The sequence below is a fragment of the Notolepis coatsorum genome (assembly GCF_963971535.1).
Source record: "Notolepis coatsorum genome assembly, chromosome: 14".
Lineage (NCBI taxonomy): Eukaryota > Metazoa > Chordata > Actinopteri > Aulopiformes > Paralepididae > Notolepis > Notolepis coatsorum.
The window spans coordinates 54,614,172-54,637,406 of NC_140178.1; the positions used below are offsets into that span (position 1 = coordinate 54,614,172).

The window sequence follows — 23,235 nt, forward strand, 5'->3', positions numbered from 1 at the left end:
GTGATATCATATTTAGGCCATATCGCCCAGCCCTACTGTATAGTCAAAATCCATACCGTAGCACAAATTCATACCGGTGTACTTTCTATACCGTTTATACCATCCACCCCTAGGTCAGCTCATAGAAAATATGCATCAGGCTATTATTCTAAAAGCATCGATACTAATAAAATGGAGTATAGAACCGTTTTTAACAGCTGGGTATCGCAATACTTTTCTAGTATCGGTGTATCGTGCAACCCTAGAGCTAATACAGGGCTTTCCCTAAACAATAGTATAGGGGCTAGGGATGGGTACCTTTCACATTTGAACCGATACGGTACCGGTACCTGTGAATCGATACCGGTACCCAACGGTACCTTTTTTCAGTACTTTAGTCTCAAGAAATTTTATTTACCTAAATCAGTCGTGAAAAAAAAATTCAAACTTCAAATAACTACAACTACGTTTTCGGCTTGCCATTGCTCAGACTGCTTTGTTGTTGAATCAAGTCAAATCCTAGGTAAGCATATATTGTGCGTGTGAACGTTGACATGAAAAGAAAAAAGGTAAAAAAAAAATTTAAAATCTCGGTATCTCACTTGAATCGATACTCGGTAGTACCGACGTGTTTCGGTTCGGTACCTCAAAAGTACCGAATTCGGTACCCATCCCTAATAGGGGCACAATGCCACTATGACAACACACCAGCGCCATTATGTGTTAATAATATCCTCTTAACATGCGGCCCAGCCCCTCTTAAGGACGATTTTGTCACTGGCAGCACACGCCATTTTGCCGACCTCTAGCGGCTCGGGTGTGCATTTTTTTAATACAGCATATAATATATAGAATTAAATCCCTATTTGTTGCTGTTCGAATGACACCTCACTCGACCAAATCCGTTCAACGGTTCTCGAGTTACATGCCGATATGCGAGGCGTGCGACTTTGTACACAGCAAATTTTGCCAGAGTCAGATTACCACCCCGGACTCCCGGCGCTCTTAACTCTGTCAATCATTCGCCGATTGCAAAGATTATTGGACAGAGTTGTAGCCAATGAGCGTAGCTTTCCAATGATACCCCACGTGCGAATACAGGAAGTAGGTGAAAATGTACGAGCGAAAACCAGAAGTGAAAATAACTTTGCATTGGTGTCAATGAGGAAACAGATTTTTTTTCTTTTACACAGTTTACCAAAATCGCTCTCAAAGACCCCTTTCTTAACGGATCTTTATGAAATTTTGACCTGTACTACATATTCTTTGGGATATTGCAACTACTACTACAGAAAAATGTGAGTACACAAGTTCAAGTACTCAAGTTCAGACCTATGTTACTCTATTTCATTAGCACTAAGTGATTTTTCTTTATTGTGTAAGAAACTTCAGAATGTTATCTTTCAAAAGAGACCAGGCTCATGCATGTGCTATACGTATAAAGATTTGCTTTGCAAAAAAAGTATGCTCTCCTCAAAAACAAAAACTGCCACTTTTCTGCCTGCATGGTTAACACTTTCTATGCCACTCACGAGTTTTCTCGGAATTATTAATATCTCGTTGAAAGCCACTCACGAGATTTCTCTGATTTTTTTTTTAGCGATCTGAAATCATATTGCATCACGCGAGCCTACCCTAGTATACCCGAGCGCCGCCGGCGATCAGATGTGGAAAAAAGCGCCCCCTATCGTCTCCCAGATGACATAAGGGATTTTGGAATGGACTCAATGAAAATGGATGGGGAAAAAAATCCTGTACTCCACATTTTCCAGTCCACTGATGCAGCCGGGGTTATCACAGTTCATTCTGGAGCCTCTGAGACCCGCAGAATCATGTGTACTACTGTATCACGTTGGATCTATACACTTATCGATTTTTTCGAATGGTGATCAGGAATTGGAATATACCAGTTGTGTTACAAAGGGTCAGATTAAACCGAATATATATATTTATTGCTTGATATCCCTTGTATAATATTTGTATATCGTTTGATATCCCTTGTATATTATTTGTATATATACACGGAATATCCCTTTACCTGGGTACAAACCAGAGTAATATTCGCTCTCCTATTGGACAGCGACCCCTAGGCGCCAACGACCAAGCCCCCAACGGCAAGTTCAAAGGCAACTCCGGGCATGTCTCAACATGTCCAGAGTCTGCGCAGTAATACGAGACAGAACTGAGGTTGGCACTAGATAATTCACCTTACGTATAAATACGGCGCAGGTGTACACAGCAGCACTTGTTCAGTTCAAACCTTGATGCCTTCACCACGAGTCAACGTGCAGTGAAGTTAGCAACCTTGCATCTAAATAGAGTATTGAGAACCGCGTGCGAATAGATTGCTAAAGTGTCAGAGTTTAACGCAGTAACGTCGAGTTCGACTTATTCTAATGTGAAGTAATAGTCTATCATTTATAGTGTATCGTGCGGCTACAGTTCTTCAGTGACCAGCATTACCACCGGTTCGTCGTGTATATAGCTAGTGCACTTATCCAGGCTGGGCGGCCTAAACTCGTGCCCCCACCCGAGGAGTCCTAGACGAGAACCGTTGGATATGTACACCGGAGAACCTACACCGGCGACTGCAGAACCATTTCTGGTTGGATTATATTGCTTTGGGACCGTGACCGCTGGAGCAGAGAACCGTCGATCCCACTGTCGTTTGGGATCTACCCCCCGTGAGGATCATCACTCGAGCCCGCCTCTAGGAAGAGGCTGGCTAGCTGTCTTCCATGCTGTCGAGCATACTGGATTATAGCTGTTGCTTTGTCTGATGATCAAGGGAGTACATGCACTGGCTCCTGTATCTGGAGCCTCGTTATTCCTCGTTGACCCAGACTTTGTACCCGAACATTCCTCTACCCCTGCCGGCCTTACACCCGGAGGGAACCCCCCAGTGTCTCCAGCTGGTACTAGTGTGCCCTATGTAATTGCTATACCACAGGTGGCGTCAGTTTAGACCCATTCTAGTATTCATACTATTCTCATTGACTTACGCTCTTGACTGACTTTACGTGTGTTCTTCGCCATACAAGCGCAAGCCTAATTCTCAATCTGTAACCTAACGTTGCTTAATAATAATAAATACCCTCCAAATAGAACTTTATGTGTCAATGCCGTATTCTTGTGTGGGTGTTCACCATATATATTCATGTACTGTATGGTACATAACTAGTAGTGGTTTAATATATCATACTCTTTAATACAGTCAGGGAATTGTACCCCTCAGTTACAAGTTGGATACAAGTTTCAAGTTCAAGTTTCTTTAATAGTTGTGCTACAGAAGTACAGAATACTTTCATACAAAATGAGTCTTACTGTTACGCTCCAGAGACTGTGCTAGACAAGATAAGTATAAAAATTAACAAAAGTGGATACCATCTGATGTCAGGTAAGGAATCTATGTTATCAGTGTTAGGATAATCAGACTCATTTTGATGAAGATATAAGCTGTTTTGTGAAATGGGCTCTTTCGGTTTCACTGTAAAAGTCCGAGAGGAAATGAACACTGCGATTATCCGTGCGCGGCTCGAATGTGCGTGCGTGCACGTATAATATTGATCATCTAGCGTTTATTTGAAAACGATTCATAAATAGGCCGACAAATATCAACGTTCTGGAATATTCCAGTAAAAGACGATTATCATAGAATGGTCCAGAATGGACTGTTTTTTACCTCAAAACGGGTGCTTTTCAAAATGCTCTCAAACGGAAATGAAGCGATAAAAAACCAATCTGCCTTGACAGCACTGACTGGAAAAGGATTCTTTGATAAGCGACGGGCAGATTAGACACATAGCCATAATTTAAAACATAGATTAGGCGATATTAAGCGTAACATTGGCACCGATGGTGGCATTGAAGCGCTAACTCTGGCGCCACCTCGTGGCACTGAAAGTGTTAACACATAGTCTGCCACGCAGTATGCCCATCCTTATGCCCAGTCTGCCAGTGCTGTAACCCTATGGAGATGTTTACCTTCTTTGCAGGGCTATCACTTTTTAAATATTATAGCTATATCGACATTACTTACTATGGCCCATTCAACATCGGGTATCTATCGTTCCGGATGTGGGAACGTTATATTTTTTCATTCATACATTGTCGTGTTAGTACAGTCGAGAATATAAGTATGTTTAAGGTTTTCTGCAGTAATTCCTAAAACACGAGTTATAGGCCCCGACGCATATGATAGATTATCGATTGGCGTTTCTTTCCTATACACACTATTAAAAAATTCAAATGTATATGATCGGTATACATTATGCTTAATCATGCGTGAAGGAAATGGGGGCGGGGGGTCGTTTATAATTCCTTGATAGTCAGTAACGGCTTTATTTAGTATGGGTTGATATGTTGATCAGATGGATTGCCGTGAAATGAATAAACAATCGGGCTGAAAATAACGTTATATTCCTCTTACAGTTCGCTGACGACTGGAGGAAAAATATTCCAATTATTTGACGTCGATCTGCTAGATCCATTTCCCGTTTGTATGACGCAATAAACGCCGAAATCATATTGATTATTGCGTTTCGAAAGCGATCCCATGCACTCGAGTGTGTATCTAGATCCAAATTACAATATATTACTGCCGGAGGAATTTCCTCGATGCACCGAGCGCCACTTCCGGTTTGGCTTGGAGTGTAACTCGCCCGACATCCACCAGGCGGCGGTATAGAGGCGTTGCAATATCAGACAGGATCCAGCTGCAGTCCCGGAGGGAGGCTGGATGAATTATGAATGCCATGGCAAAAAAATGAAATATTGATCCCAAAAACTGGCGCACAACGCATGGCGTTGTCATACTGAGGGCTGTGGGCTCCATGTTTGACCTCACACTGTCCCGCACTGAGGGCTCCAGGTTTGACCTCACACTATCCCGTACTGAGGGCTGTGGGCTCCAGGTTTGACCTCAGTGTCCCGTACTGAGGGCTGTGGGCTCCAGGTTTGACCTCACTGTCCTGTACTGAGGGGTGTGGGCTCCAGACGGTTTGACCTCACACCGTCCCGTACTGAGGGGTGTGGGCTCCAGACGGTTTGACCTCACACTGTCCCGTACTGAGGGGTGTGGGCTCCAGACGGTTTGACCTCACACTATCCCATACTGAGGGGTGTAGGCTCCAGCGCTTCTCTTGGTGTCAAAACAGTACATAGACCTTTTTTGTTGTGCAATAATAAAGAGTAATGTTCGTAAAAATTACTAGACCATCATGGATTTGAGTCCCTGTGATCATAAATCACAAAAGCTAAAGTTAAAAGGATGCATCAGTGATAATCAAACCGTAAACAAAGAGGCATATTAACACTTTCAGCGCCACGCCTGGTTTTCCGTTTTACCGCTTGAATGCCACCATCGGCGCCAATGTTAACGTTAATATCGCCTAATCTATGTTTTAAATTATGGCTATGTGTCTAATCTGCCCATCGCATTATCAAAGACTATTTTCCAGTCAGTGCTGTGAAGGCAGATTGTTTTTTTATCGCGTCGTTGCCGTTTCAGAGCAGTTAGAAAAGCCCCCGTTTTGATATAAAAAACAGCTCATTCTGGAGCATTCTATGAAAATCGTCTTTTAGTGGAATATTCCACAACGTTGATATTCGTCTGCCTTTTTATGAATCGTTTTCAAATAAACGCTAGATGATCAATATTATACGTGCACGCACGCACATTACGGCCGCGCACTGATAATCGCTCTGTTGATTTCCTCACGGACTTTTACAGTGAAACCGAAAGAAGACATTTCACAAAACAGCTTATAACTTCATCAAACTTACTCTGATTATCCTACCACTGATAACATAGAGTCCTTACCTGACATCAGATGGTATCCAACTGGTATATTCCAATTCCTGATCACCATTCGAAAAGATCGATACGTGTATGGATCCAACGCGATACAGTAGAACTCCATGATCCGCGGGGATCTGAGGCTCCAGAATGAACTCTAGTAACCCCGGCTGGATCAGTGAACTGGAAAATGTGGAGTACCGGATTTTTTCCCCCATTCATTTTCATTGAGTCCATTCCAAAATCACTTATGTCATCTGGGAGACGACAGGGGGCGCTTTTTTCCACAGTGATCGCCGGCGCCCCTCGGCTATACTCGGGTAGGCTCGGGTGATGCAATAATTTTTCAGATCGCAAAAAAAAATTATAATAATAATTCCGAGAAATCTCATGAGTGGCATGCAACCACCTATAAAAAAACCCGAGAAATCTCGTGAGTGGCACTGAAAGTGTTAAACACATTGACCGCCAGCAGCAGGGGGGGCGCTTATCCCCCTTCAGCGCCAGGTCTTTATTCAATGGATATAGTTTTAGAATGCCAAACTTGCGAGTCCTAAAACAATATTTTATATTATAGCTATGGATCTAATAACACCGTCGACTGTCAGTGAGTTGCTTCTGGTCAACATGCAAAAAACAGATTGTTTTTTCATCCGTACATTTCCGTTTTTATACCGTTTTGAATATGAGTATGGTTTGGGTGATTCTGAGTAATTCCAGGAAAAGACGAGAAAAACGCATTTTAGTGTAATCCAGTCATCAGACATCACGTCGTAATTTTTCGGCTGATTATCTAATCATCCTGAAATCAACGCTAGATCATCATTATTATATCTCCTCGTGCATACATGAAATGGCCCTCGTAGCGTTCCAAAGAAATTTACTTAAAGTTTAAAGCTCAATGTATCAAAACGTGGCACTTTGTAGTGAACAGGAGGTCTATTTGTATTAAAAACAGATTGTTTTTCATTAAAATTTCTGGAAGAGCTAAATTAATCTTTTTCAAATTATATTTGTTACCTTTTTTGAGTTGATCTAAATGTTACCGATTGTGTTATGTAAATGGGCTTATGATATCGTCTCATATTGATTGCAGGCACCTGCATCGTATCGTGGCAGATATCGGCAAATATCGTATCATTGTCCAAAGAATCTATATCGTATCGTATCGTGATGAAACTGGTGATTCCCACCCGTAGTAGAGTTCATACATCCAACACCAAATCCCATAATTCCTTACACGTAACGTGTCTGGCTGTGTGACGTCAACTTGTCAGCATGAAAATTACAGCCAAACACGGCACTGTAACTAAATAACACAAATACAATAGGCACATTTGTGACTGTTACAAATATAACACGTTTTATACTTGTGCTACAAGATTTTGGCCTGTGCTACAAAACTATCAACCTCTGTAGCACCAGTTGTTACGAAGGATCAGATAAACCGAATATATATATTTATTGATTGATATATATTGCATAGGATTTGTATATCGTTTGATATCCCTTGTGTATTCTTTGTACATATACACGGAATATCCCTTTAACCTAGTACAGACCATAATATTTCGTTCTCCTATTGGACAGCGGTCCCTTAGGCCAGTGGTTCCCAAAGTCGGGGTCGCGACCCAAAGGTGGGCCGTGAGCAGCCACGGATGGGCCGCGAGATGATTTAAAAAAAATAAAAATAAAATAAAAAAAAACAAAAAAAAAACGTTTATTTTTTATTTTTTTATTTTTTATTTTTTTATTTTAATTTGTCAGGCCACTGAACTTAGAAGCAGGCCAGGACAGTGTTTCTAGTTGTATTCTAAAATTCTATTCTATAGTATTCTAAAATGTGACTATATGGTTTTATATTAACTTAATAAATAAACAAAAACGAAAAATCTACTTATTTCAACGAACATTTCAAACTAAATAACAGATTATGCACATAAAACGCTGAAAACAACCGAAGCAACAATAGTATTTTAATGAGGCTATTATTATTATCATTATTATTTTGCAACAAGTTAGCCCTCTCATAAATAGCACATATAAATGAATAACTAACTTGAACTAACTTAATAGGATTGAAGTGATATTTGGCTTAAAAAATCGGTCGCATGACCAAAAAAAAAAGAAAAAAAAGCCAGACGATGTGCATTGGGCCGCGGCTCTCTGACGCCTTATTTTCTGGGCCCCGGCCTGAAAAGTTTGGGAACCCCTGCCTTAGGCGCCATTGCCATACCCCCAGGGTCTGGTTCAAAGTCACCGCCACAGACTTGCCTGGACATGAACGGCTCTGCGCAAGGATACGAGACAGGAATAGGACTGGTACTAGTTTGTTCACCTAACGTATAAATACGGCGCAGGTGAATACAGAAGTAGTTCGAGTTACCCAAGTGAAGCCTCACCCACGATCAGCGTTTCCGTTAGCCGGTAATTACCGGTATTTGACTGGCAAAATATGTTGAAGTCCGAATATTTAAATATCTCCGGTCATAATGTCCGGTGGAAATAATTCCTCTAAGCACAATTTTATTATTTGAATTGTATTAAAATAGGCTAAAATTAAATAGCCTATGCGATGAACATTTGTTTCATTGTGCTTCGCTCTAATAAAGCGCGGATGGCGCCGCTCGGATGTGAATCTTTTTTTTTTTTTTTTTGAGCCTGTCTGGCCACCATAATAACGACAAACAGCTATACGAGCAAGAGAGAGAGATGGCCAAACAAGCTAAACTTAACAAATATTTCATGAAACCAAGCACAAGCAGGTCTAATAATAATGACATTGACAACGAAGATGAGTCTTCTGAAGTCACAGAGACCGCCGATGCTCCCGCGGAAAATAAACAAATGTCGAGCGTTCAGGCGGCGGCCCGAGTGGAAAGTTAAATTCTCCTGGCTGAGGTACGACATTATAGTCTAGTAGTCTAGCGTCTATGATGTACGAGAGATAACATTGATTGAACGTACACAAAGTACACTTTATTGATTGAACCACAAAGAGCATCCCCAGTCTGCTGCTACCGTTGCGAGCCTCGCAGAAGTCCACCTGTTCCAATGCAATGGGGATCTAGTCGCAGGTACAAAACGGATAGGCAGAACGAGACGGGGTGAGTAAGTGTTGACATTTTTTAATCATAATGCAACTGTTGGTTGACTGCCGTGTCACATAGTAATGCATATAATTGATTATAACTAAATGTAGGCTATAATGAAATCAACAAACGCATTACGAGCATGTGGCTCGTCCTCTCGCTCTCTGCATGCAAACGAGGCAATGTGATGATCAACTACAGTTTGCTGTGTGTGAAGTTGAACATTATGATATGCGTGACGTGTCTGATACAACGAGGTGAAGCGATGTCGACTCGAGATTCATTTGGGGGTGCGTGTGACAGTTGCTGCAGCGGGAGCCTGCAGGGCGGGAGCTTGATGCTGGATCAGCGTATCGCACTAACTTGGGAGGCGAGAGATAGTAATTTGATTCTGCAAATCAATTTCTCATTCTTCGCTTGATGTAATTAATACAAATGTCCAATATAACGGAATTCGTTAGCTCATAAAAATGTGATTATAACAGACTGCTGTTTAAAACTCTGACCGGAATTTCAGGAATATGTCCGGGGATAGAAATCTTGCAGGTCACCCAGACCGGCACGAATATGTTCTAACGGAAACGCTGCCCACGATACAACGTGCGGTGAAGTAGGGCCCGTTTGGCCCCAAATAGAGCATTGAGATACAGCAGTAGTCTCGTCTTATCCTAATACGTTCGTTCAACGTATCGTTCGCTCCTTACTAGTAAAGCCTTCATCACGAGTCAACGACCAAGTGAAGTGAGCAACCGTGCATCTAAATAGAGCACTTATAACCGCGTGCGAATAGGATAGTAAAGTGTCAGAGCTTAGTGGAATAACGTCAAGTTCGACCTAGTTAATGTGAAGTACCGCGCACCGGAGAATCTACACCGGTGAATGCAGAGCCCTTTCCAGCTGGATTATTGCTTTGGTCCTGTGGATGTTGGAGCGGAGGAGAATCGTCTATACCCACTACGGTGTGGGATTTACCCGTGAGGAACATCACTCGAGCCCGTCTCTTGGAGAGGCTGGCCGGCTTTCACCTATGCTGCACGCATACTTGGATTACAGCTGCTGCTTTCGTCTGCCGATCAAGGGACCAGTACCGACTCCCGTAGCTGGAGCTTATTGATTCCCCGTTGATCCAGAGTTTGCATTCGAACATTTCCTCCCCCTGCTGGCCTACAACCGGAGGGACCCTACCAGTATCTCCCGCTACCTTACTAGAGAACTATAGATATAATTCCTAAGATTCAGGTTGTATTAATTATCTCCTGCGTAATATGAGAATGGACATACGTTATTGATTTGCTGACGCACATTCCTTTTGCCTTATAAGCGCAACCTAAGTAAAGTATATTATATACTATTATTGCTGCTAATAAATATTCTTAAACCCAGTTTTGTGTGGAACCGTGTCATTGTGGAGGTGTTCTCATCATATACCTGTGTACTGTATGGCCAGTAGTAATGTACATAAGACAGTAGTGGTTTAATGATACCATACTTATATAATACAGTCAGGGAATTGTACCCCTCAGTTACACCAGTACTATGTGCAAAAAAAGTTAACGTACAGCCCTGAACGGTAATAAGCACAACACGGTCCACACATAGTTTTGATCCTGGTAGAAAGAAATATCAGATCAACGCAAGATTTTATATATAGAGTCCTTACCTGGTCTCTGATGTAATGCAAAAAGAATAATCCAATTATCTGATCGCCATTCCAGTTATCCACAGCGATCCTGTCCCCGACATTACAGAGCGTTACACATGAACGGGCGGGCGGGGTTAGTGTTCCATGCTATCGTAAAGGCCTGCCTCGCCTGAGTATTTAAACCCCGCCCCCACGGCTCAGATCGGCTCAGAAAACACACCAGACCATTTCCAATGGAGTGCAATAGCTCCGCAAGGCAGTAGAGGGCGGTGTTGACCGTCTGCCAGCTCAGACAGGGTCTGAAGGGTCTGCAGCCATGAATTATGAATAGATATAGCAAATAAAAGAAATAACAATCCCAAAAACGAGTTAACTCGTTGTTGCCACTGAACGCATGGCGGGCAATAACGAGTTAACTCGTTCTTGTTGCAGATTGTGTTAAGATGTTAGATCCCAATATGAAAAACTACGGTTCAATGTTCTATGTCTTACCTTGACTGACCTATTTTGCTGCCATCTATTTTATGCTTATTTTATGTCTGCACTTTGTGCATTGCTCTTGATCTGCCAATTTTGTGCTCATTTTATGCCTGTCTTTTTTATTTAATTTTTTACTGCTGTGAAGCACTTTGAGCTGCAATCCTCATGAATTCTATACAAATAAAGTTTATTATTATTATGGCTCGGCCAGCGCAGGTGGACTGTACCTGTGTGCAGAGGCTGAGGAGGTGCTCCTACGTCTGGGAGCCTTGACTTTTGGTGGGCTGTCATTCTCGCTCCTTTTCCGTTTCCTCTTGGATGCCTTCTGCTTCTCGTCTGAGGAGCTGGGGAAGGGGGAAAGGAAATTATATGTTAAGAGATTAAAACACACGTTTAACTTTTAAAGGGGCAGATCACCCAAAATAAAAAATATATATTAATATAATGAGTGGGTTTGTTACGTCAGCTCACCGTTGGCTTTTTTTTATCTTAACACTTTCAGTGCCACGAGGTGGCGCCAGAGTTAGCGCTTAAATGCCACCATCGGCGCCAATGTTACGCTTAATATCGCCTAATCTATGTTTTAAATTATGGCTGTGTGTCTAATCTGCCCGTCGCTTATCAAAGAATCCTTTTCCAGTCAGTGCTGTCAAGGCAGATTGTTTTTTTATCGCTTCATTTCCGTTTGCGAGCATTTTGAAAAGCACCCGTTTTGAGGTAAAAAACAGTCCATTCTGGACCATTCTATGATAATCGTCTTTTACTGGAATATTCCAGAACGTTGATATTTGTCGGCCTATTTATGAATAGTTTTCAAATAAACGCTAGATGATCAATATTATACGTGCACGCACGCACATTCGAGCCGCGCACGGATAATCGCCATGTTCATTTCCTCTTGGATTTTTACAGTGAAACCGATAGAGCCCATTTCACAAAACAGCTTATATCTTCATCAAAATGAGTCTGATTATCCTAACACTGATAACATAGATTCCTTACCTGACATCAGATGGTATCCAACTGGTATATTCCAATTCCTGATCACCATTCGAAAAAATCGATAAGTGTATAGATCCAACGTGATACAGTAGTACACATGATTCCGCGGGTCTCAGAGGCTCCAGAATGAACTGCTGCATCAGTGGACTGGAAAATGTGGAGTACAGGATTTCTTTCCCCATCCATTTTCATTGAGTCCATTCCAAAATCCCTTATGTCATCTGGGAGACGACAGGGGGCGCTTTTTTCCACATCTGATCACCGGCGGCGCTCGGGTAGACTAGGGTAGGCTCGCGTGATGCAATATGATTTCAGATCGGAAAAAAAAAAAAAAAAAAAGAGAAATCTCGTGAGTGGCTTTCAACGAGATATTAATAATTCCGAGAAAACTTGTGAGTGGCATAGAAAGTGTTAACTCATTCAGCGCCAGAGGGCGCTGTTTACTGTTACTGTTGAAAGGCCAGCGCTTTAAAGTATACGAATACGTGGCTGTGTTTGCAGGGCTAAAACTATATTATAGCTATGGATAATAATATTGCCCATTTGACATCGAGTATCGTTCAATTTGTGAAAAAGAAAAAAAAATGTCATACATATTTTCCTGTTTTATACCGTGGTGAATGAGTATAGTTTTAGAGTAATCCTGTCTAATCCCAGAAAACAACGCTATGCAGCAATACGTGCATTTCACAAAAAACATGCCGTTTCTCGCCTGTATACGCTACTATTTCGAAATTAACTATATTATCTGTATTATGGTTCATCATGAAAGGATGGGGGGGGGGTCGTTTTTTTTAATGCTTTGATCGTCACCAGCGGAATATAAATATAGTATAAAAAAAAATCTTATAAAATGTTTTTTTAAAGAAAAATAATAAATTATTATTATTATATTTTTTATTTTTTTTTTTTATACAGACAACGGTATCTCACGTGAATCGATACTCGGTACTGAATTCGGTACCCATCCCTAACTGCAAGCCATGCCCACTGTAAGGAATGATGTCGTTGGAGAACCCGTTCACCTTCATTGAAGATTTCCCATCATGAAACCCATCAACAACATCACTGGTAAGTAAGAAATATGGCTAGGGTTCCCTTTAACACTTTCTATGCCACTCACGAGTTTTCTCGGAATTATTAATATCTCGTTGAAAGCCACTCACGAGATATCTTTTTTTTTTTTTTTTTTTTTTTTAGTGATCTGAAATCATATTGCATCACGCGAGCCTACCCTAGTCTACCCGAGCCGCCGGCGCTCAGATGTGGAAGAAAGCGCCCCCTATCGTCTCCCAGATGACATAAGGGATTTTGGAATGGACTCAATGAAAATGGATGGGGGAAAAAATCCTGTACTCCACATTTTCCAGTCCACTGATGCAGCCGGGGTTACTAGAGTTCATTCTGGATCCTCTGAGCCCCGCGGAATCATCACTACTGCATCACGTTGGATCCATACAATTATCGATTTTTTCGAATGGTGATCAGGAATTGGAATATACCAGTTGGATACCATCTGATGTCAGGTAAGGAATCTATGTTATCAGTGTTAGGATAATCAGACTAATTTTGATGAAGATATAAGCCGTTTTGTGAAATGGGCTCTATCGGTTTCACTGTAAAAATCCAAGAGGAAATTAACACGGCGATTATCCGTGCGCGGCTCGAATGTGCGTGCGTGCACGTATAATATTGATCATCTAGCGTTTATTTGAAAACTATTCATAAATAGGCCGACAAATATCAACGTTCTGGAATATTCCAGTAAAAGACGATTATCATAGAATGGTGCAGAATGGACTGTTTTTTACCTCAAAACGGGTGCTTTTCAAAATGCTCTCAAACGGAAATGAAGCGATAAAAAACCAATCTGCCTCGACAGCACTGACTGGAAAAGGATTCTTTGATAAGCGACGGGCAGATTAGACACAATTTAAAACATAGATTAGGCGATATTAAGCGTAAAATTGGCGCCGATGGTGGCATTCAAGCGCTAACTCTGGCGCCACCTCGTGGCACTGAAAGTGTTAATTATCAGGGCACATTCGTTTTTGTAGACCATACAAGTAAAAATCCTACCTGTCTTTTTCATCCTCGTCCTCCGATGCATCCCTGAAAGAGAAAGTTCTGGTCAACATCCACAATAGAGAACAGATGTGGAATCAAACAGACAAAACCCAGCATGTGGAAAACTTAAAACAGGATACCTTTTCTTTTTCTTCTTTTTGGATTTCTTTTTCTGGCGCTGGGGAGACGAAGAAGCACTCTCTGAACTAAGGGCAGAAGATCGGAAGAGAGAATGTCAAATGTGTACACCCTCATTCAAATCACATCATGCCTGAAACACAATATCAATGTCAGAACCTTTTTTAAAGAGCTTTTTCAACACTTTGTGCTTCATTAGATACAGTATATTATAAAGAGTTATTACATGGCGTTTTAACATTCGCCAAAATGCTTGATTGTGATTGGTCAATAGCACTCGGTTGCCCCCGACAACGGTCAGTTATTTCTCGATAACGGACCGCTGCTATGGGCAACGCGCAATAATGACAGCTGATACAGGTAACACAGCGCTATTGACCAATCACAATCAAGCATTTTGGTCGCAGACAGTCACGAAAGCTAAGCTCAGCATATGCACAGCTGCACTCATCAGGTAATCAGACCACACACCTGCCAGCTGCCGGCGATGACAGAGGAGCCACAGAACAACTGCGTCTGCATTTGATCTCGTCTTGTCGATGGTGTAAAATGAATTAGGTATATTGTTAGTAAGTTAGCCATGTAATAAGCGGGATAATGTATAGCTATACTCGGTCATTGTCGCAAAATAATTGACCTTCACTGCGTTTAGAACACCTCGGCGCGGCCTGGTCAGCGCTAACGTCATACACGCACACACACGTTGAGATATATGTGAAAAATACAACTGATTACCCCAAGACTGGTAACATAGATTCCTTACCGCACATCAGATGTTCTGCAAAAAGATTATTCCAATTCCTGATCGCCATTCCAAATATCGATCACGTTTATTGATCCAACGTTAGGTACTCGAAACACATATTCCACGCTGTTCTGAGGGTCCACAATGAATCCGATCGGCTCGGGTTACATGCCTGAGAAGTAAAATGTGGAATCCGGATTTTTTTTTTCTCATACATTTTCATTGAGTCCAATCCAATGGGTGCATTACCATCCGGGAGATGATAGGGGGCGGTATTTTCCCTGTTCGAGCTCATAGACAGTCCCAATGGTAACGTGAGGCTAGATTGATGAAACATTTATGGATATCGCTAATAAAAGCAATAACAATTAAATAACGAGATTTCTCGTCATTGGCACTCAACACATGGCATGAAATAATAAGTTTATCGTGGCTGACACTCAAAGTGTTAAGAGGTTAAGTCAAATTTTTTGTAAAAATTTAGTAAATTATTTTTTTTTAAGTAAACACATTTTTTTTTACACACACATCCGTGACCAACTCAAAATGGCCCCGCGACCCACCAGTTGAGAAACACTGATTTAGTCTATTCAAGTAAATTGAAAACCTTTTCAATGTTAGCTTGCTAGCTAACACTACTAATGTTGTGCAACGTTGCCAAGATACGCTGCTCACATTAGCTTGCTAGCTAATGGTTAGACCGCAATGCACATTCAGCGCTATTGGCTACTGCAAATGCCAATTTATGCCAATATACATTATATATAGGAATGTCCGATATTATCGGCCGATATTGGCATAAAAATGTGATATCAGAAAATATCGGTATCGGTTTTCCAAAAGAAATTACATTTATTTAACCTTTATTTACCCAGGCAAGCAAGTAAGAACAAATTATTTTATTTATTGTCAAAGTATGCATAATGTTGTGTTAATTACACGACAAGAGATATGTAATGTTAATTACCTGAAATTATTCCGTTTTTTTGGGGGGGGGGGGACCCTGCATATATCGGTATCGGTTGATATCGGTATCGGAAATTAAGAGTTGGACAATATCGGTATATCGGTATCGGTAAAAAATCCAATATCGAGCATCCCTAATTATATATATATATATATTTACATTAAGTGCATCAGTTTCCCCCCAGCAATCAACCAAAAGTAAGCCAGCCAACTGCCAAACAATTGATCAAATGGTCCAACAGAGGTCAGCCCTCATTCTCACCCGTCTGTTCTTGTTTTAGAGGTCAACCCTCGTTCTCACTCCTCTCTGTTCTTGTTTTAGAGGTCAGCCCTCATTCTCACTCATCTGTTCTTGTTTTAGAGGTCAGCCCTCATTCTCACTCATCTCTGTTCTTGTTTTGGAGGTCAGCCCTCGTTCTCACTCCTCTCTGTTCTTGTTTTAGAGTTCAGCCCTCGTTCTCACTCATCTGTTCTTGTTTTAGAAGTCAGCCCTCATTCTCACCCATCTCTGTTCTTGTTTTAGAGGTCAGCCCTCGTTCTCACCCATCTCTGTTCTTGTTTTAGATGTCAGCCCTTGTTCTCACCTGTCTCTGTTCTTGTTTTTCTTCTTCTTCTTTCGGCTCTGTTTCCTGGGAGGAGAATCAGAATCCCCCGAGTCTTCAACCAGTCTGAGAAAGAATGTAACCTTAATACAATATCCTCTAGACCAACAATCTACTAAGCAATAGGCACTGCATAAAAAACATCAACCCATTCATTTAAATTCACAATGCACCATAAACACCTGCCACAAAGAATGTGTTCAACTTTTTTCTGGGATTTTACTGGCATCAAACTCCAAATGGTCTAAGCTAGTGTGCTCAACATGCCTACAAAATAGACGTGGGAACGTTCCCACACACCAACTGTCTTTGTGTCTCAATCTACCCACATGTTTTTCTGCTGCTGCTGCTTCTCCCTCTCCAAGCGCTCCTGCTCTCTCTTCTCCTTCTCCCTCTCCTTGCGCTCCGGGTGGAAGGAGGAGCCGTCCACGTAGTCCGTGGCGATGCCAAAGGCTGCCCGCAGTCGGTCATTCTTCTGCTGGTTGGCCGCAGCCAGAGCGTGAGTCTCTGTCACCCTGAGACAAACAAAGAGACTGGTCGTCATCTCCACAGCTTGGTGCAATGTTGAGAGTTCCTGAGACTGGTTTCTCTGGCCTCCCAATGTGTATCTGTGGTGTATCTGAACATACAGGTCTGTGTTGGTGGGAGAGACTTACGCTGGTTTCTCTGTGTGTGGTTGGTGGGAGAGACTTACGCTGGTTTCTCTGTGTGTGGTTGGTGGGAGACTTACGCTGGTTTCCCCGTGTGTGGTTGGTGAGGGAGACTTACGCTGGTTTCTTGTGTGGTTGGTGGGAGACTTACGCTGGTTTCCCCGTGTGTGGTTGGTGAGGGAGACTTACGCTGGTTTCTTGTGTGGTTGGTGAGGAAGACGTGTGGTTGGTGGGAGACTTGCGCTGGTTTCTGTGTGTGGTTGGTGGGAGACTTACGCTGGTTTCTCTGTGTGTGGGTGGTGCGAGACTTACGCTGGTTTCTGTGTGTGGTTGGTGGGAGACTTACGCTGGTTTCTCTGTGTGTGGTTGGTGGGAGAGACTTATGCTGGTTTCTCTGTGTGTGGTTGGTGGGAGAGACTTACGCTGGTTTCTCTGTGTCTGGTTGGTGGGAGACTTACGCTGGTTTCTGTGTGTGGTTGATGGGAGAGACTTACGCTGGTTTCTCTGTGTCTGGTTGGTGGGAGACTTACGCTGGTTTCTGTGTGTGGTTGGTTGGAGACTTAGGCTGGTTTCTCTGTGTGTGGTTGGTGGGAGAGACTTACGCTGGCTACTCTGTGTGTGGTTGGTTGGAGCCTTACGCTGGTTTCTCTGTGTGTGGTTGGTGGGAGACTTACGCTGGTTTCTCTGTGTGTGGTTGGTGGGAGACTTATGCTGGTTTCTCTGTGTGTGTTTGGTGGGAGACTTACGCTGGTTTCTCTGTGGTGGCTGGTGGCGGCTCCTGCTTCTCCAGCAGCATCATGCGGAAGCTGTTCACCTTCTCCTCGATCTCCTCTACAGAATACCTGGCCAGCCACACAGACATTTAAGGAGGATCATCCAGCAGTTCAACCAACAAACCCCGGCCTCAGATCCCCCCGCCCCTGGCCCACATCCTTCCATTTCTTTCTCAACCCCGAGTTGAATATAGTATAACATTATGAAACTAGAGACTTTGGGGAATTTGTAGATACCAACCATATCCCCCCCCGAAATGGGGCTAAATATTGCTTCAAAGTTAAGCAACATTTTGGTCTCTTGACCATTCCTTTCAAGGAAACTGAATGACAATGGGCTTCAATGGAACCACAGAAGCCTCACCTTAAATCCCTGCCAAATGTATTCTATAGTTCCCTGTAATAAAAAAGAAAAACATGATTTTTTTTATATAAATTGATTAAATTATATATATTTGCATATTTCTGCATACTGTGGTCCTCAAACAGTCTTAGAATGGCATACATTGGCTATAAATGGTGCATTTATATAGTGCTTTTATATAAAGCGCTTTACAATTTGTTCCTCACATTTTACCCATTCACTCACACACTGATGGCAGAGGCAACCATGCAAGGTGCCAACCTGCTCATCCAAGTGTCTTGCTGAAGGACACTTCGACACACTGCCCGGGAGGAGTGAGAATCGAACGGGGAACCTCCGGATTACCAGACGAGTGCTCTACCTCACGAGCCACTGTCGCACGGCTATAAAGACTATAAAGATGTGTGATGATGCAAGCTCTTTCAATGCGAGTGACATTCTAGGTTCTTCTAGGTTGATCACAGCATTATGAAATGTCACTCCAAAAATGGGATGCATGCCTTGCTGAACTAGCCTTGGATAATATGATGTCTGTATCAAATTATCTTGCTAATCTGCATCTGGCTAACACCGTTCCTCGAATGCAGGACAGGTACAGGACTGATTAGACAAGCGTGGATTCAATCATAAAGGATAACTATGCATACTCATTTTGGCATAAAGGGAACAGGAGAAGATAGTGAAAGCCATGACGACCAATCAATTATTGGCTGATGGAGGTTTAGACTAGAGACAGGGTGCATATAGGTCCCGCCCACACAATCCCAGGCGTATGTCAGACTGTCAACAATCTTATCCAACTAACTTTGTTATCAATGTACAAGGAACGGGGTCCTGGGCCAATAAGAGTGTGTATCTAGTAGGGCTGCACGATTTTGGGAAATAATCTAATTGCGATTTTTCTGACAGATATTGCGATTGCAATTACATTTGCGATTATAATATATATTTTTAAGCAGCCCCACAGAGGTTTATTGTAAAATGAGGCTTGCATTAGGCATGGGCGGTATAATTTTTTTTCATACAGTCATACCTTGCTGACATAATATTATGACGGTATGACTTTCATTTTCATCAGCGGGGGGGGGGGGGGGCGGGCGGAGCTAACAATATACTCGTTATCACCATACATAATGCTTATATTGAAACACGTTGAAACACCTAAAAGTGCACTTTCAACTCGAACCTAAATTCCTTAGCAACCCGTGTTACCAAGTAAACAAATCACGGAACGATAGCCAGTTAGCCCGGACCAGCCTAGTACTACTAACGTTAGCTCTCAGAACGATAGCCAGTTAGCCCGCACCAGCCTAGTACTACTAACGTTAGCTCTCAGAACGATAGCCAGTTAGCCCGCACCAGCCTAGTACTACTAACGTTAGCTCCCAGAACGTCGGCAGTTAGCCTGCACCAGCCTAGTACTACTAACGTTAGCTCTCAGAACGATAGCCACGTAACCCTCTGCTGGCGCGTGCTGTGCACTACAATCAACTCTGTGTCAGTGTAATAGCAGTCTGTGACGTCACGGTATTGAGAATCATACCGGCGGGATTTCGAAATATCCTGGTATACCGTAATACCGTCATACCGCCCAAGCCTAGCTTGCATCTGGCCTACGTGGTGGGTCTTTTCGGGACACCGAGCCTGAAAATGTTTCTTTTTACCTGGGAATCGATACCGGTACCCAACGGTACCTTTTTTTCTGTACTTTACTCTCCCTCTCTGAAGTCTAAACTTCACAACACACAATCTAAAACCCCTTACCTCCCTCTCCCAAACCAATCTTGTGTCTCAATGGGACTTCCTGGTTAAAAAAAAATTAACAAAGATTTGCAATATTTTTTAATTTTTTTTTGCGATTTGCATCATTCCAAATCACGATTTCGATTTAAAATCGATTAATAGTTCAGCCCTAGTATCTAGATGAATTGTCTATGGGGGGGGTTCTGAGTCAAGTACTACCCATCCACTTGCCGAAAGAAAAGAAAGAAATACATCTTGCTGTAATCTCCAGATGTTAAAGGTTATCGTTCTACCAAATCACAGTGAACATTTCATACATGTTATTCAAGGTCTTTATACATTTATAAAAATGCCAGAGTCGAGTTGCTAGGAACATTTTCAACTGGGACGCAACTGTAAAAGGTGCATGGGCAAGTGAGATAGAAGACACCCTCAGCGAAATTGCAGCATCTGACCTTTTCCAGAATGTAAATACCGTTAACATCTCCTTGGTTAAGGAAGCCTCGTCAATACATCAGATTAAATGGTCACAGGAAATACTACATAAACCAAAACTAAGAACATTTAGTACAATAGAAAGTTGTTATAGAAATGAAAAATATGTGTGTGCTCTATTATCAAAAAGACAAAGGTCATTGTGTGCCCAGCTCCGCTCTGGGATTTTGCCCCTGCACCTCGAGACCGGATGTTACCGGGGGGTCACAGAAGAGGAGCGGATCTGTATTTACTGTGGTATCGATATTGAGAATGAGTTTCATTTTATGTTTTATTGTCCACTATACTATGAGTTGTGTAAAAAGTTATTTGACAGGTGTAAAAACCTTGAGTTAATGTGGTTTAGTGATGCAGATAGATTAAATTGATTTTTGATCCACAGGGTTTTTGCACTTGCTGAATATTTAGAGAAAGCTTGGGATAAACGCACGAAAATAAGATATATGTGATGTATTTTGGCCTCTTATGATGTGCATGGTGTAGCTTAGAAACCATGGGAAGTGATTGTTATGTTCAATTGTTATTTTTGGTGTCTTATGCCTCTTTTCCATTGCATGGTACCTACTCGACTCTACTCGCTTTAGGTACCTGGTACTTCCTTTTCCACTGCAGGTACTAAAATAAAGTACTCAGTTTGTCTCTCCGTGTGGGGAGGCGGGGCTGCTGGTGTACAGCTGAGAGCTCGAGAGCTCCAGCATAGTTATGTCCGTGAGCTAGGCGCAAGCCAGAGTAAAACAGTTTTCAATCAATCAATAACAACATTAACGAGACTCTCGTTGTGTCTATTCTGCGTGCTAACGCTAACGTTACCTCTCATTGTGTCTATTCTACAAGCGTTAACGTTAGCTAGGCTGTCTATGCTAACGTTAGCATTAGGCTAACAACAAAGCTGTAACGTTACCAGTCTCGCGTCTATTTGCTAACGTTAGCATTAGGTAATAACCGGTTTAAAATAGATGGTGATTACCTCACGTTGTGTCTATTCTACTAGCATTAACGTTACTCATACAAACAATCAATATCAAATCATGGGGACATTAACGTGTGTTGTCGGGCCTTATAAATAAATTTGATTTGATTTGATTCAATAGCGAGTTATATTGATCACGCTATGTACGATAGCCATGCTAAAACGCTAGCACAACATTAGCACCTAACAACAAGCTTAAAGGCCTCTACATGCTACAGCAACTTCTAAGCAACTGCAACACAACATCTGCGCGATTTCAACGCGGTTGTTTTAGAGGGTCTTGTAGACTGTGTTGCGAGGACGTTGCGTACATGTCCCCCAAATCTAACCTAAACAGCCGTTGCGTTGATATTGCGTAGCAGTGATTGGTTGGTAGTGAATGGGGGCGGGGCTGTCATAGAATAATATTGGTCCCGCAGCGAGGAATACCATCCGCCATTGTTGTAGCCAGCAAGCTATGCTATCAATATTAGCTAAATAATTAGCGTCATAGCTGGCCTTTTTCTGAAAACCCAAGCACATATTGTTCCATAGCATACGCCTTCAGTTGATCATGACAAATCCTCTCTTACCTTGACGATTAAAAAGCCTCCATAATTTAGTAAATAAAGCTGTAGCCAGCCAGCTAGCATTGATGCTATACAAAATGCTATCCACATTAGCTACATAGCTAACCAACTAAGGTAACGTTAAATTAGGGGTGGACGGTATGGTCTAAAATTTATATCACGGTATAATTTGAAGCATAGACGGTAACGGTATATATCACGGTATCATCGTTTTTGATCAAATTTTTTTTTTTATTTTATATAATTTTTTTTTTTTTATAAAATATATATATTATATAATTAGACTTGTACTGGTATTATCTGCGAGACATCGCCACCACGCAACAAGCTCCACTGTCTGTGTGTACTCTAGTAGCCTCCAGCTACGGCCAGAATTCTCCGGAGCTGCACCTGGACCTATACTCGAGTAGCCTCGAGCAGAGCTACGGCCAGGATTCTCCGGCGCTGCACCTGGACCCTATTGTATTGGTATTATAACGTTAGCAAGCCCTCAGCTCGAATACGCATCGAATCAGTGTTATAAGACATTGATATCATGAGCTATCTGTAGCTACTGCATATATAACGTTAATACAACGCCTCAGTGAATTATTTAGTTCAATGGGACATTTCGTTTTGAACGGTGAACTAACTTGTGTTAACGTGAGCTAACAGGTAGCATACACGTCTCTAGTACTAGACTTTGTGGAGCGTTTGTTGATGTCAGGAGCTATCGGTAGCTGGCCGACTAGATACCGTTCGGTTAGACAATGCCCCATCATGTATTAAACTAAAAGTGAATAGTTGACTGGGTCATTTTGTAACGGTAGCTAAGCTAACGTTAGCTCAGGGAGACGCCGACAGCTCCCGTGTCCCGTCCCACTAGACTACTAGACCCGTGTTTACATGCGTGCGGTAGGGGCTGGCACGCCCACTGCGCGAAGCCTCCTAAATAACTTTTTCCAGTTCGCACATATCTATTATCTATGACTAATTCTATCTATTTTTAGGGGCAAATGCCAGTGAAATAGTCGCGCTGTGGTTACATGACGTCATTGCTATTTTAGAGCTGCACTACCGGTTACACGGTATACTCAAAATCCATACCGTAGAGCAAATTCATACCGTTTATACCGTATACCGTTTATACCGTCCACCCCTACTTTAAATACAACGTTTGCT

General features: G+C 42.2%; 1 protein-coding gene across 1 annotated transcript in view; it reads right to left on the reverse strand.

The window, feature by feature from the left end:
- srrm2 (serine/arginine repetitive matrix 2) overlaps window positions 1-23,235 on the reverse strand; it is a 64,048-nt gene that overhangs the window by 35,890 nt on the left and 4,923 nt on the right. Inside the window, exons 3-8 of the mRNA XM_084329109.1 lie at window positions 17,907-18,002; window positions 16,840-17,025; window positions 16,493-16,576; window positions 14,200-14,265; window positions 14,072-14,104; window positions 11,218-11,334 (exon numbers count right to left, since the gene is read on the reverse strand). Coding sequence (XP_084185235.1) covers window positions 11,218-11,334; window positions 14,072-14,104; window positions 14,200-14,265; window positions 16,493-16,576; window positions 16,840-17,025; window positions 17,907-18,002 — 582 coding nt within the window. The remainder of the gene's footprint in view (window positions 1-11,217; window positions 11,335-14,071; window positions 14,105-14,199; window positions 14,266-16,492; window positions 16,577-16,839; window positions 17,026-17,906; window positions 18,003-23,235) is intronic.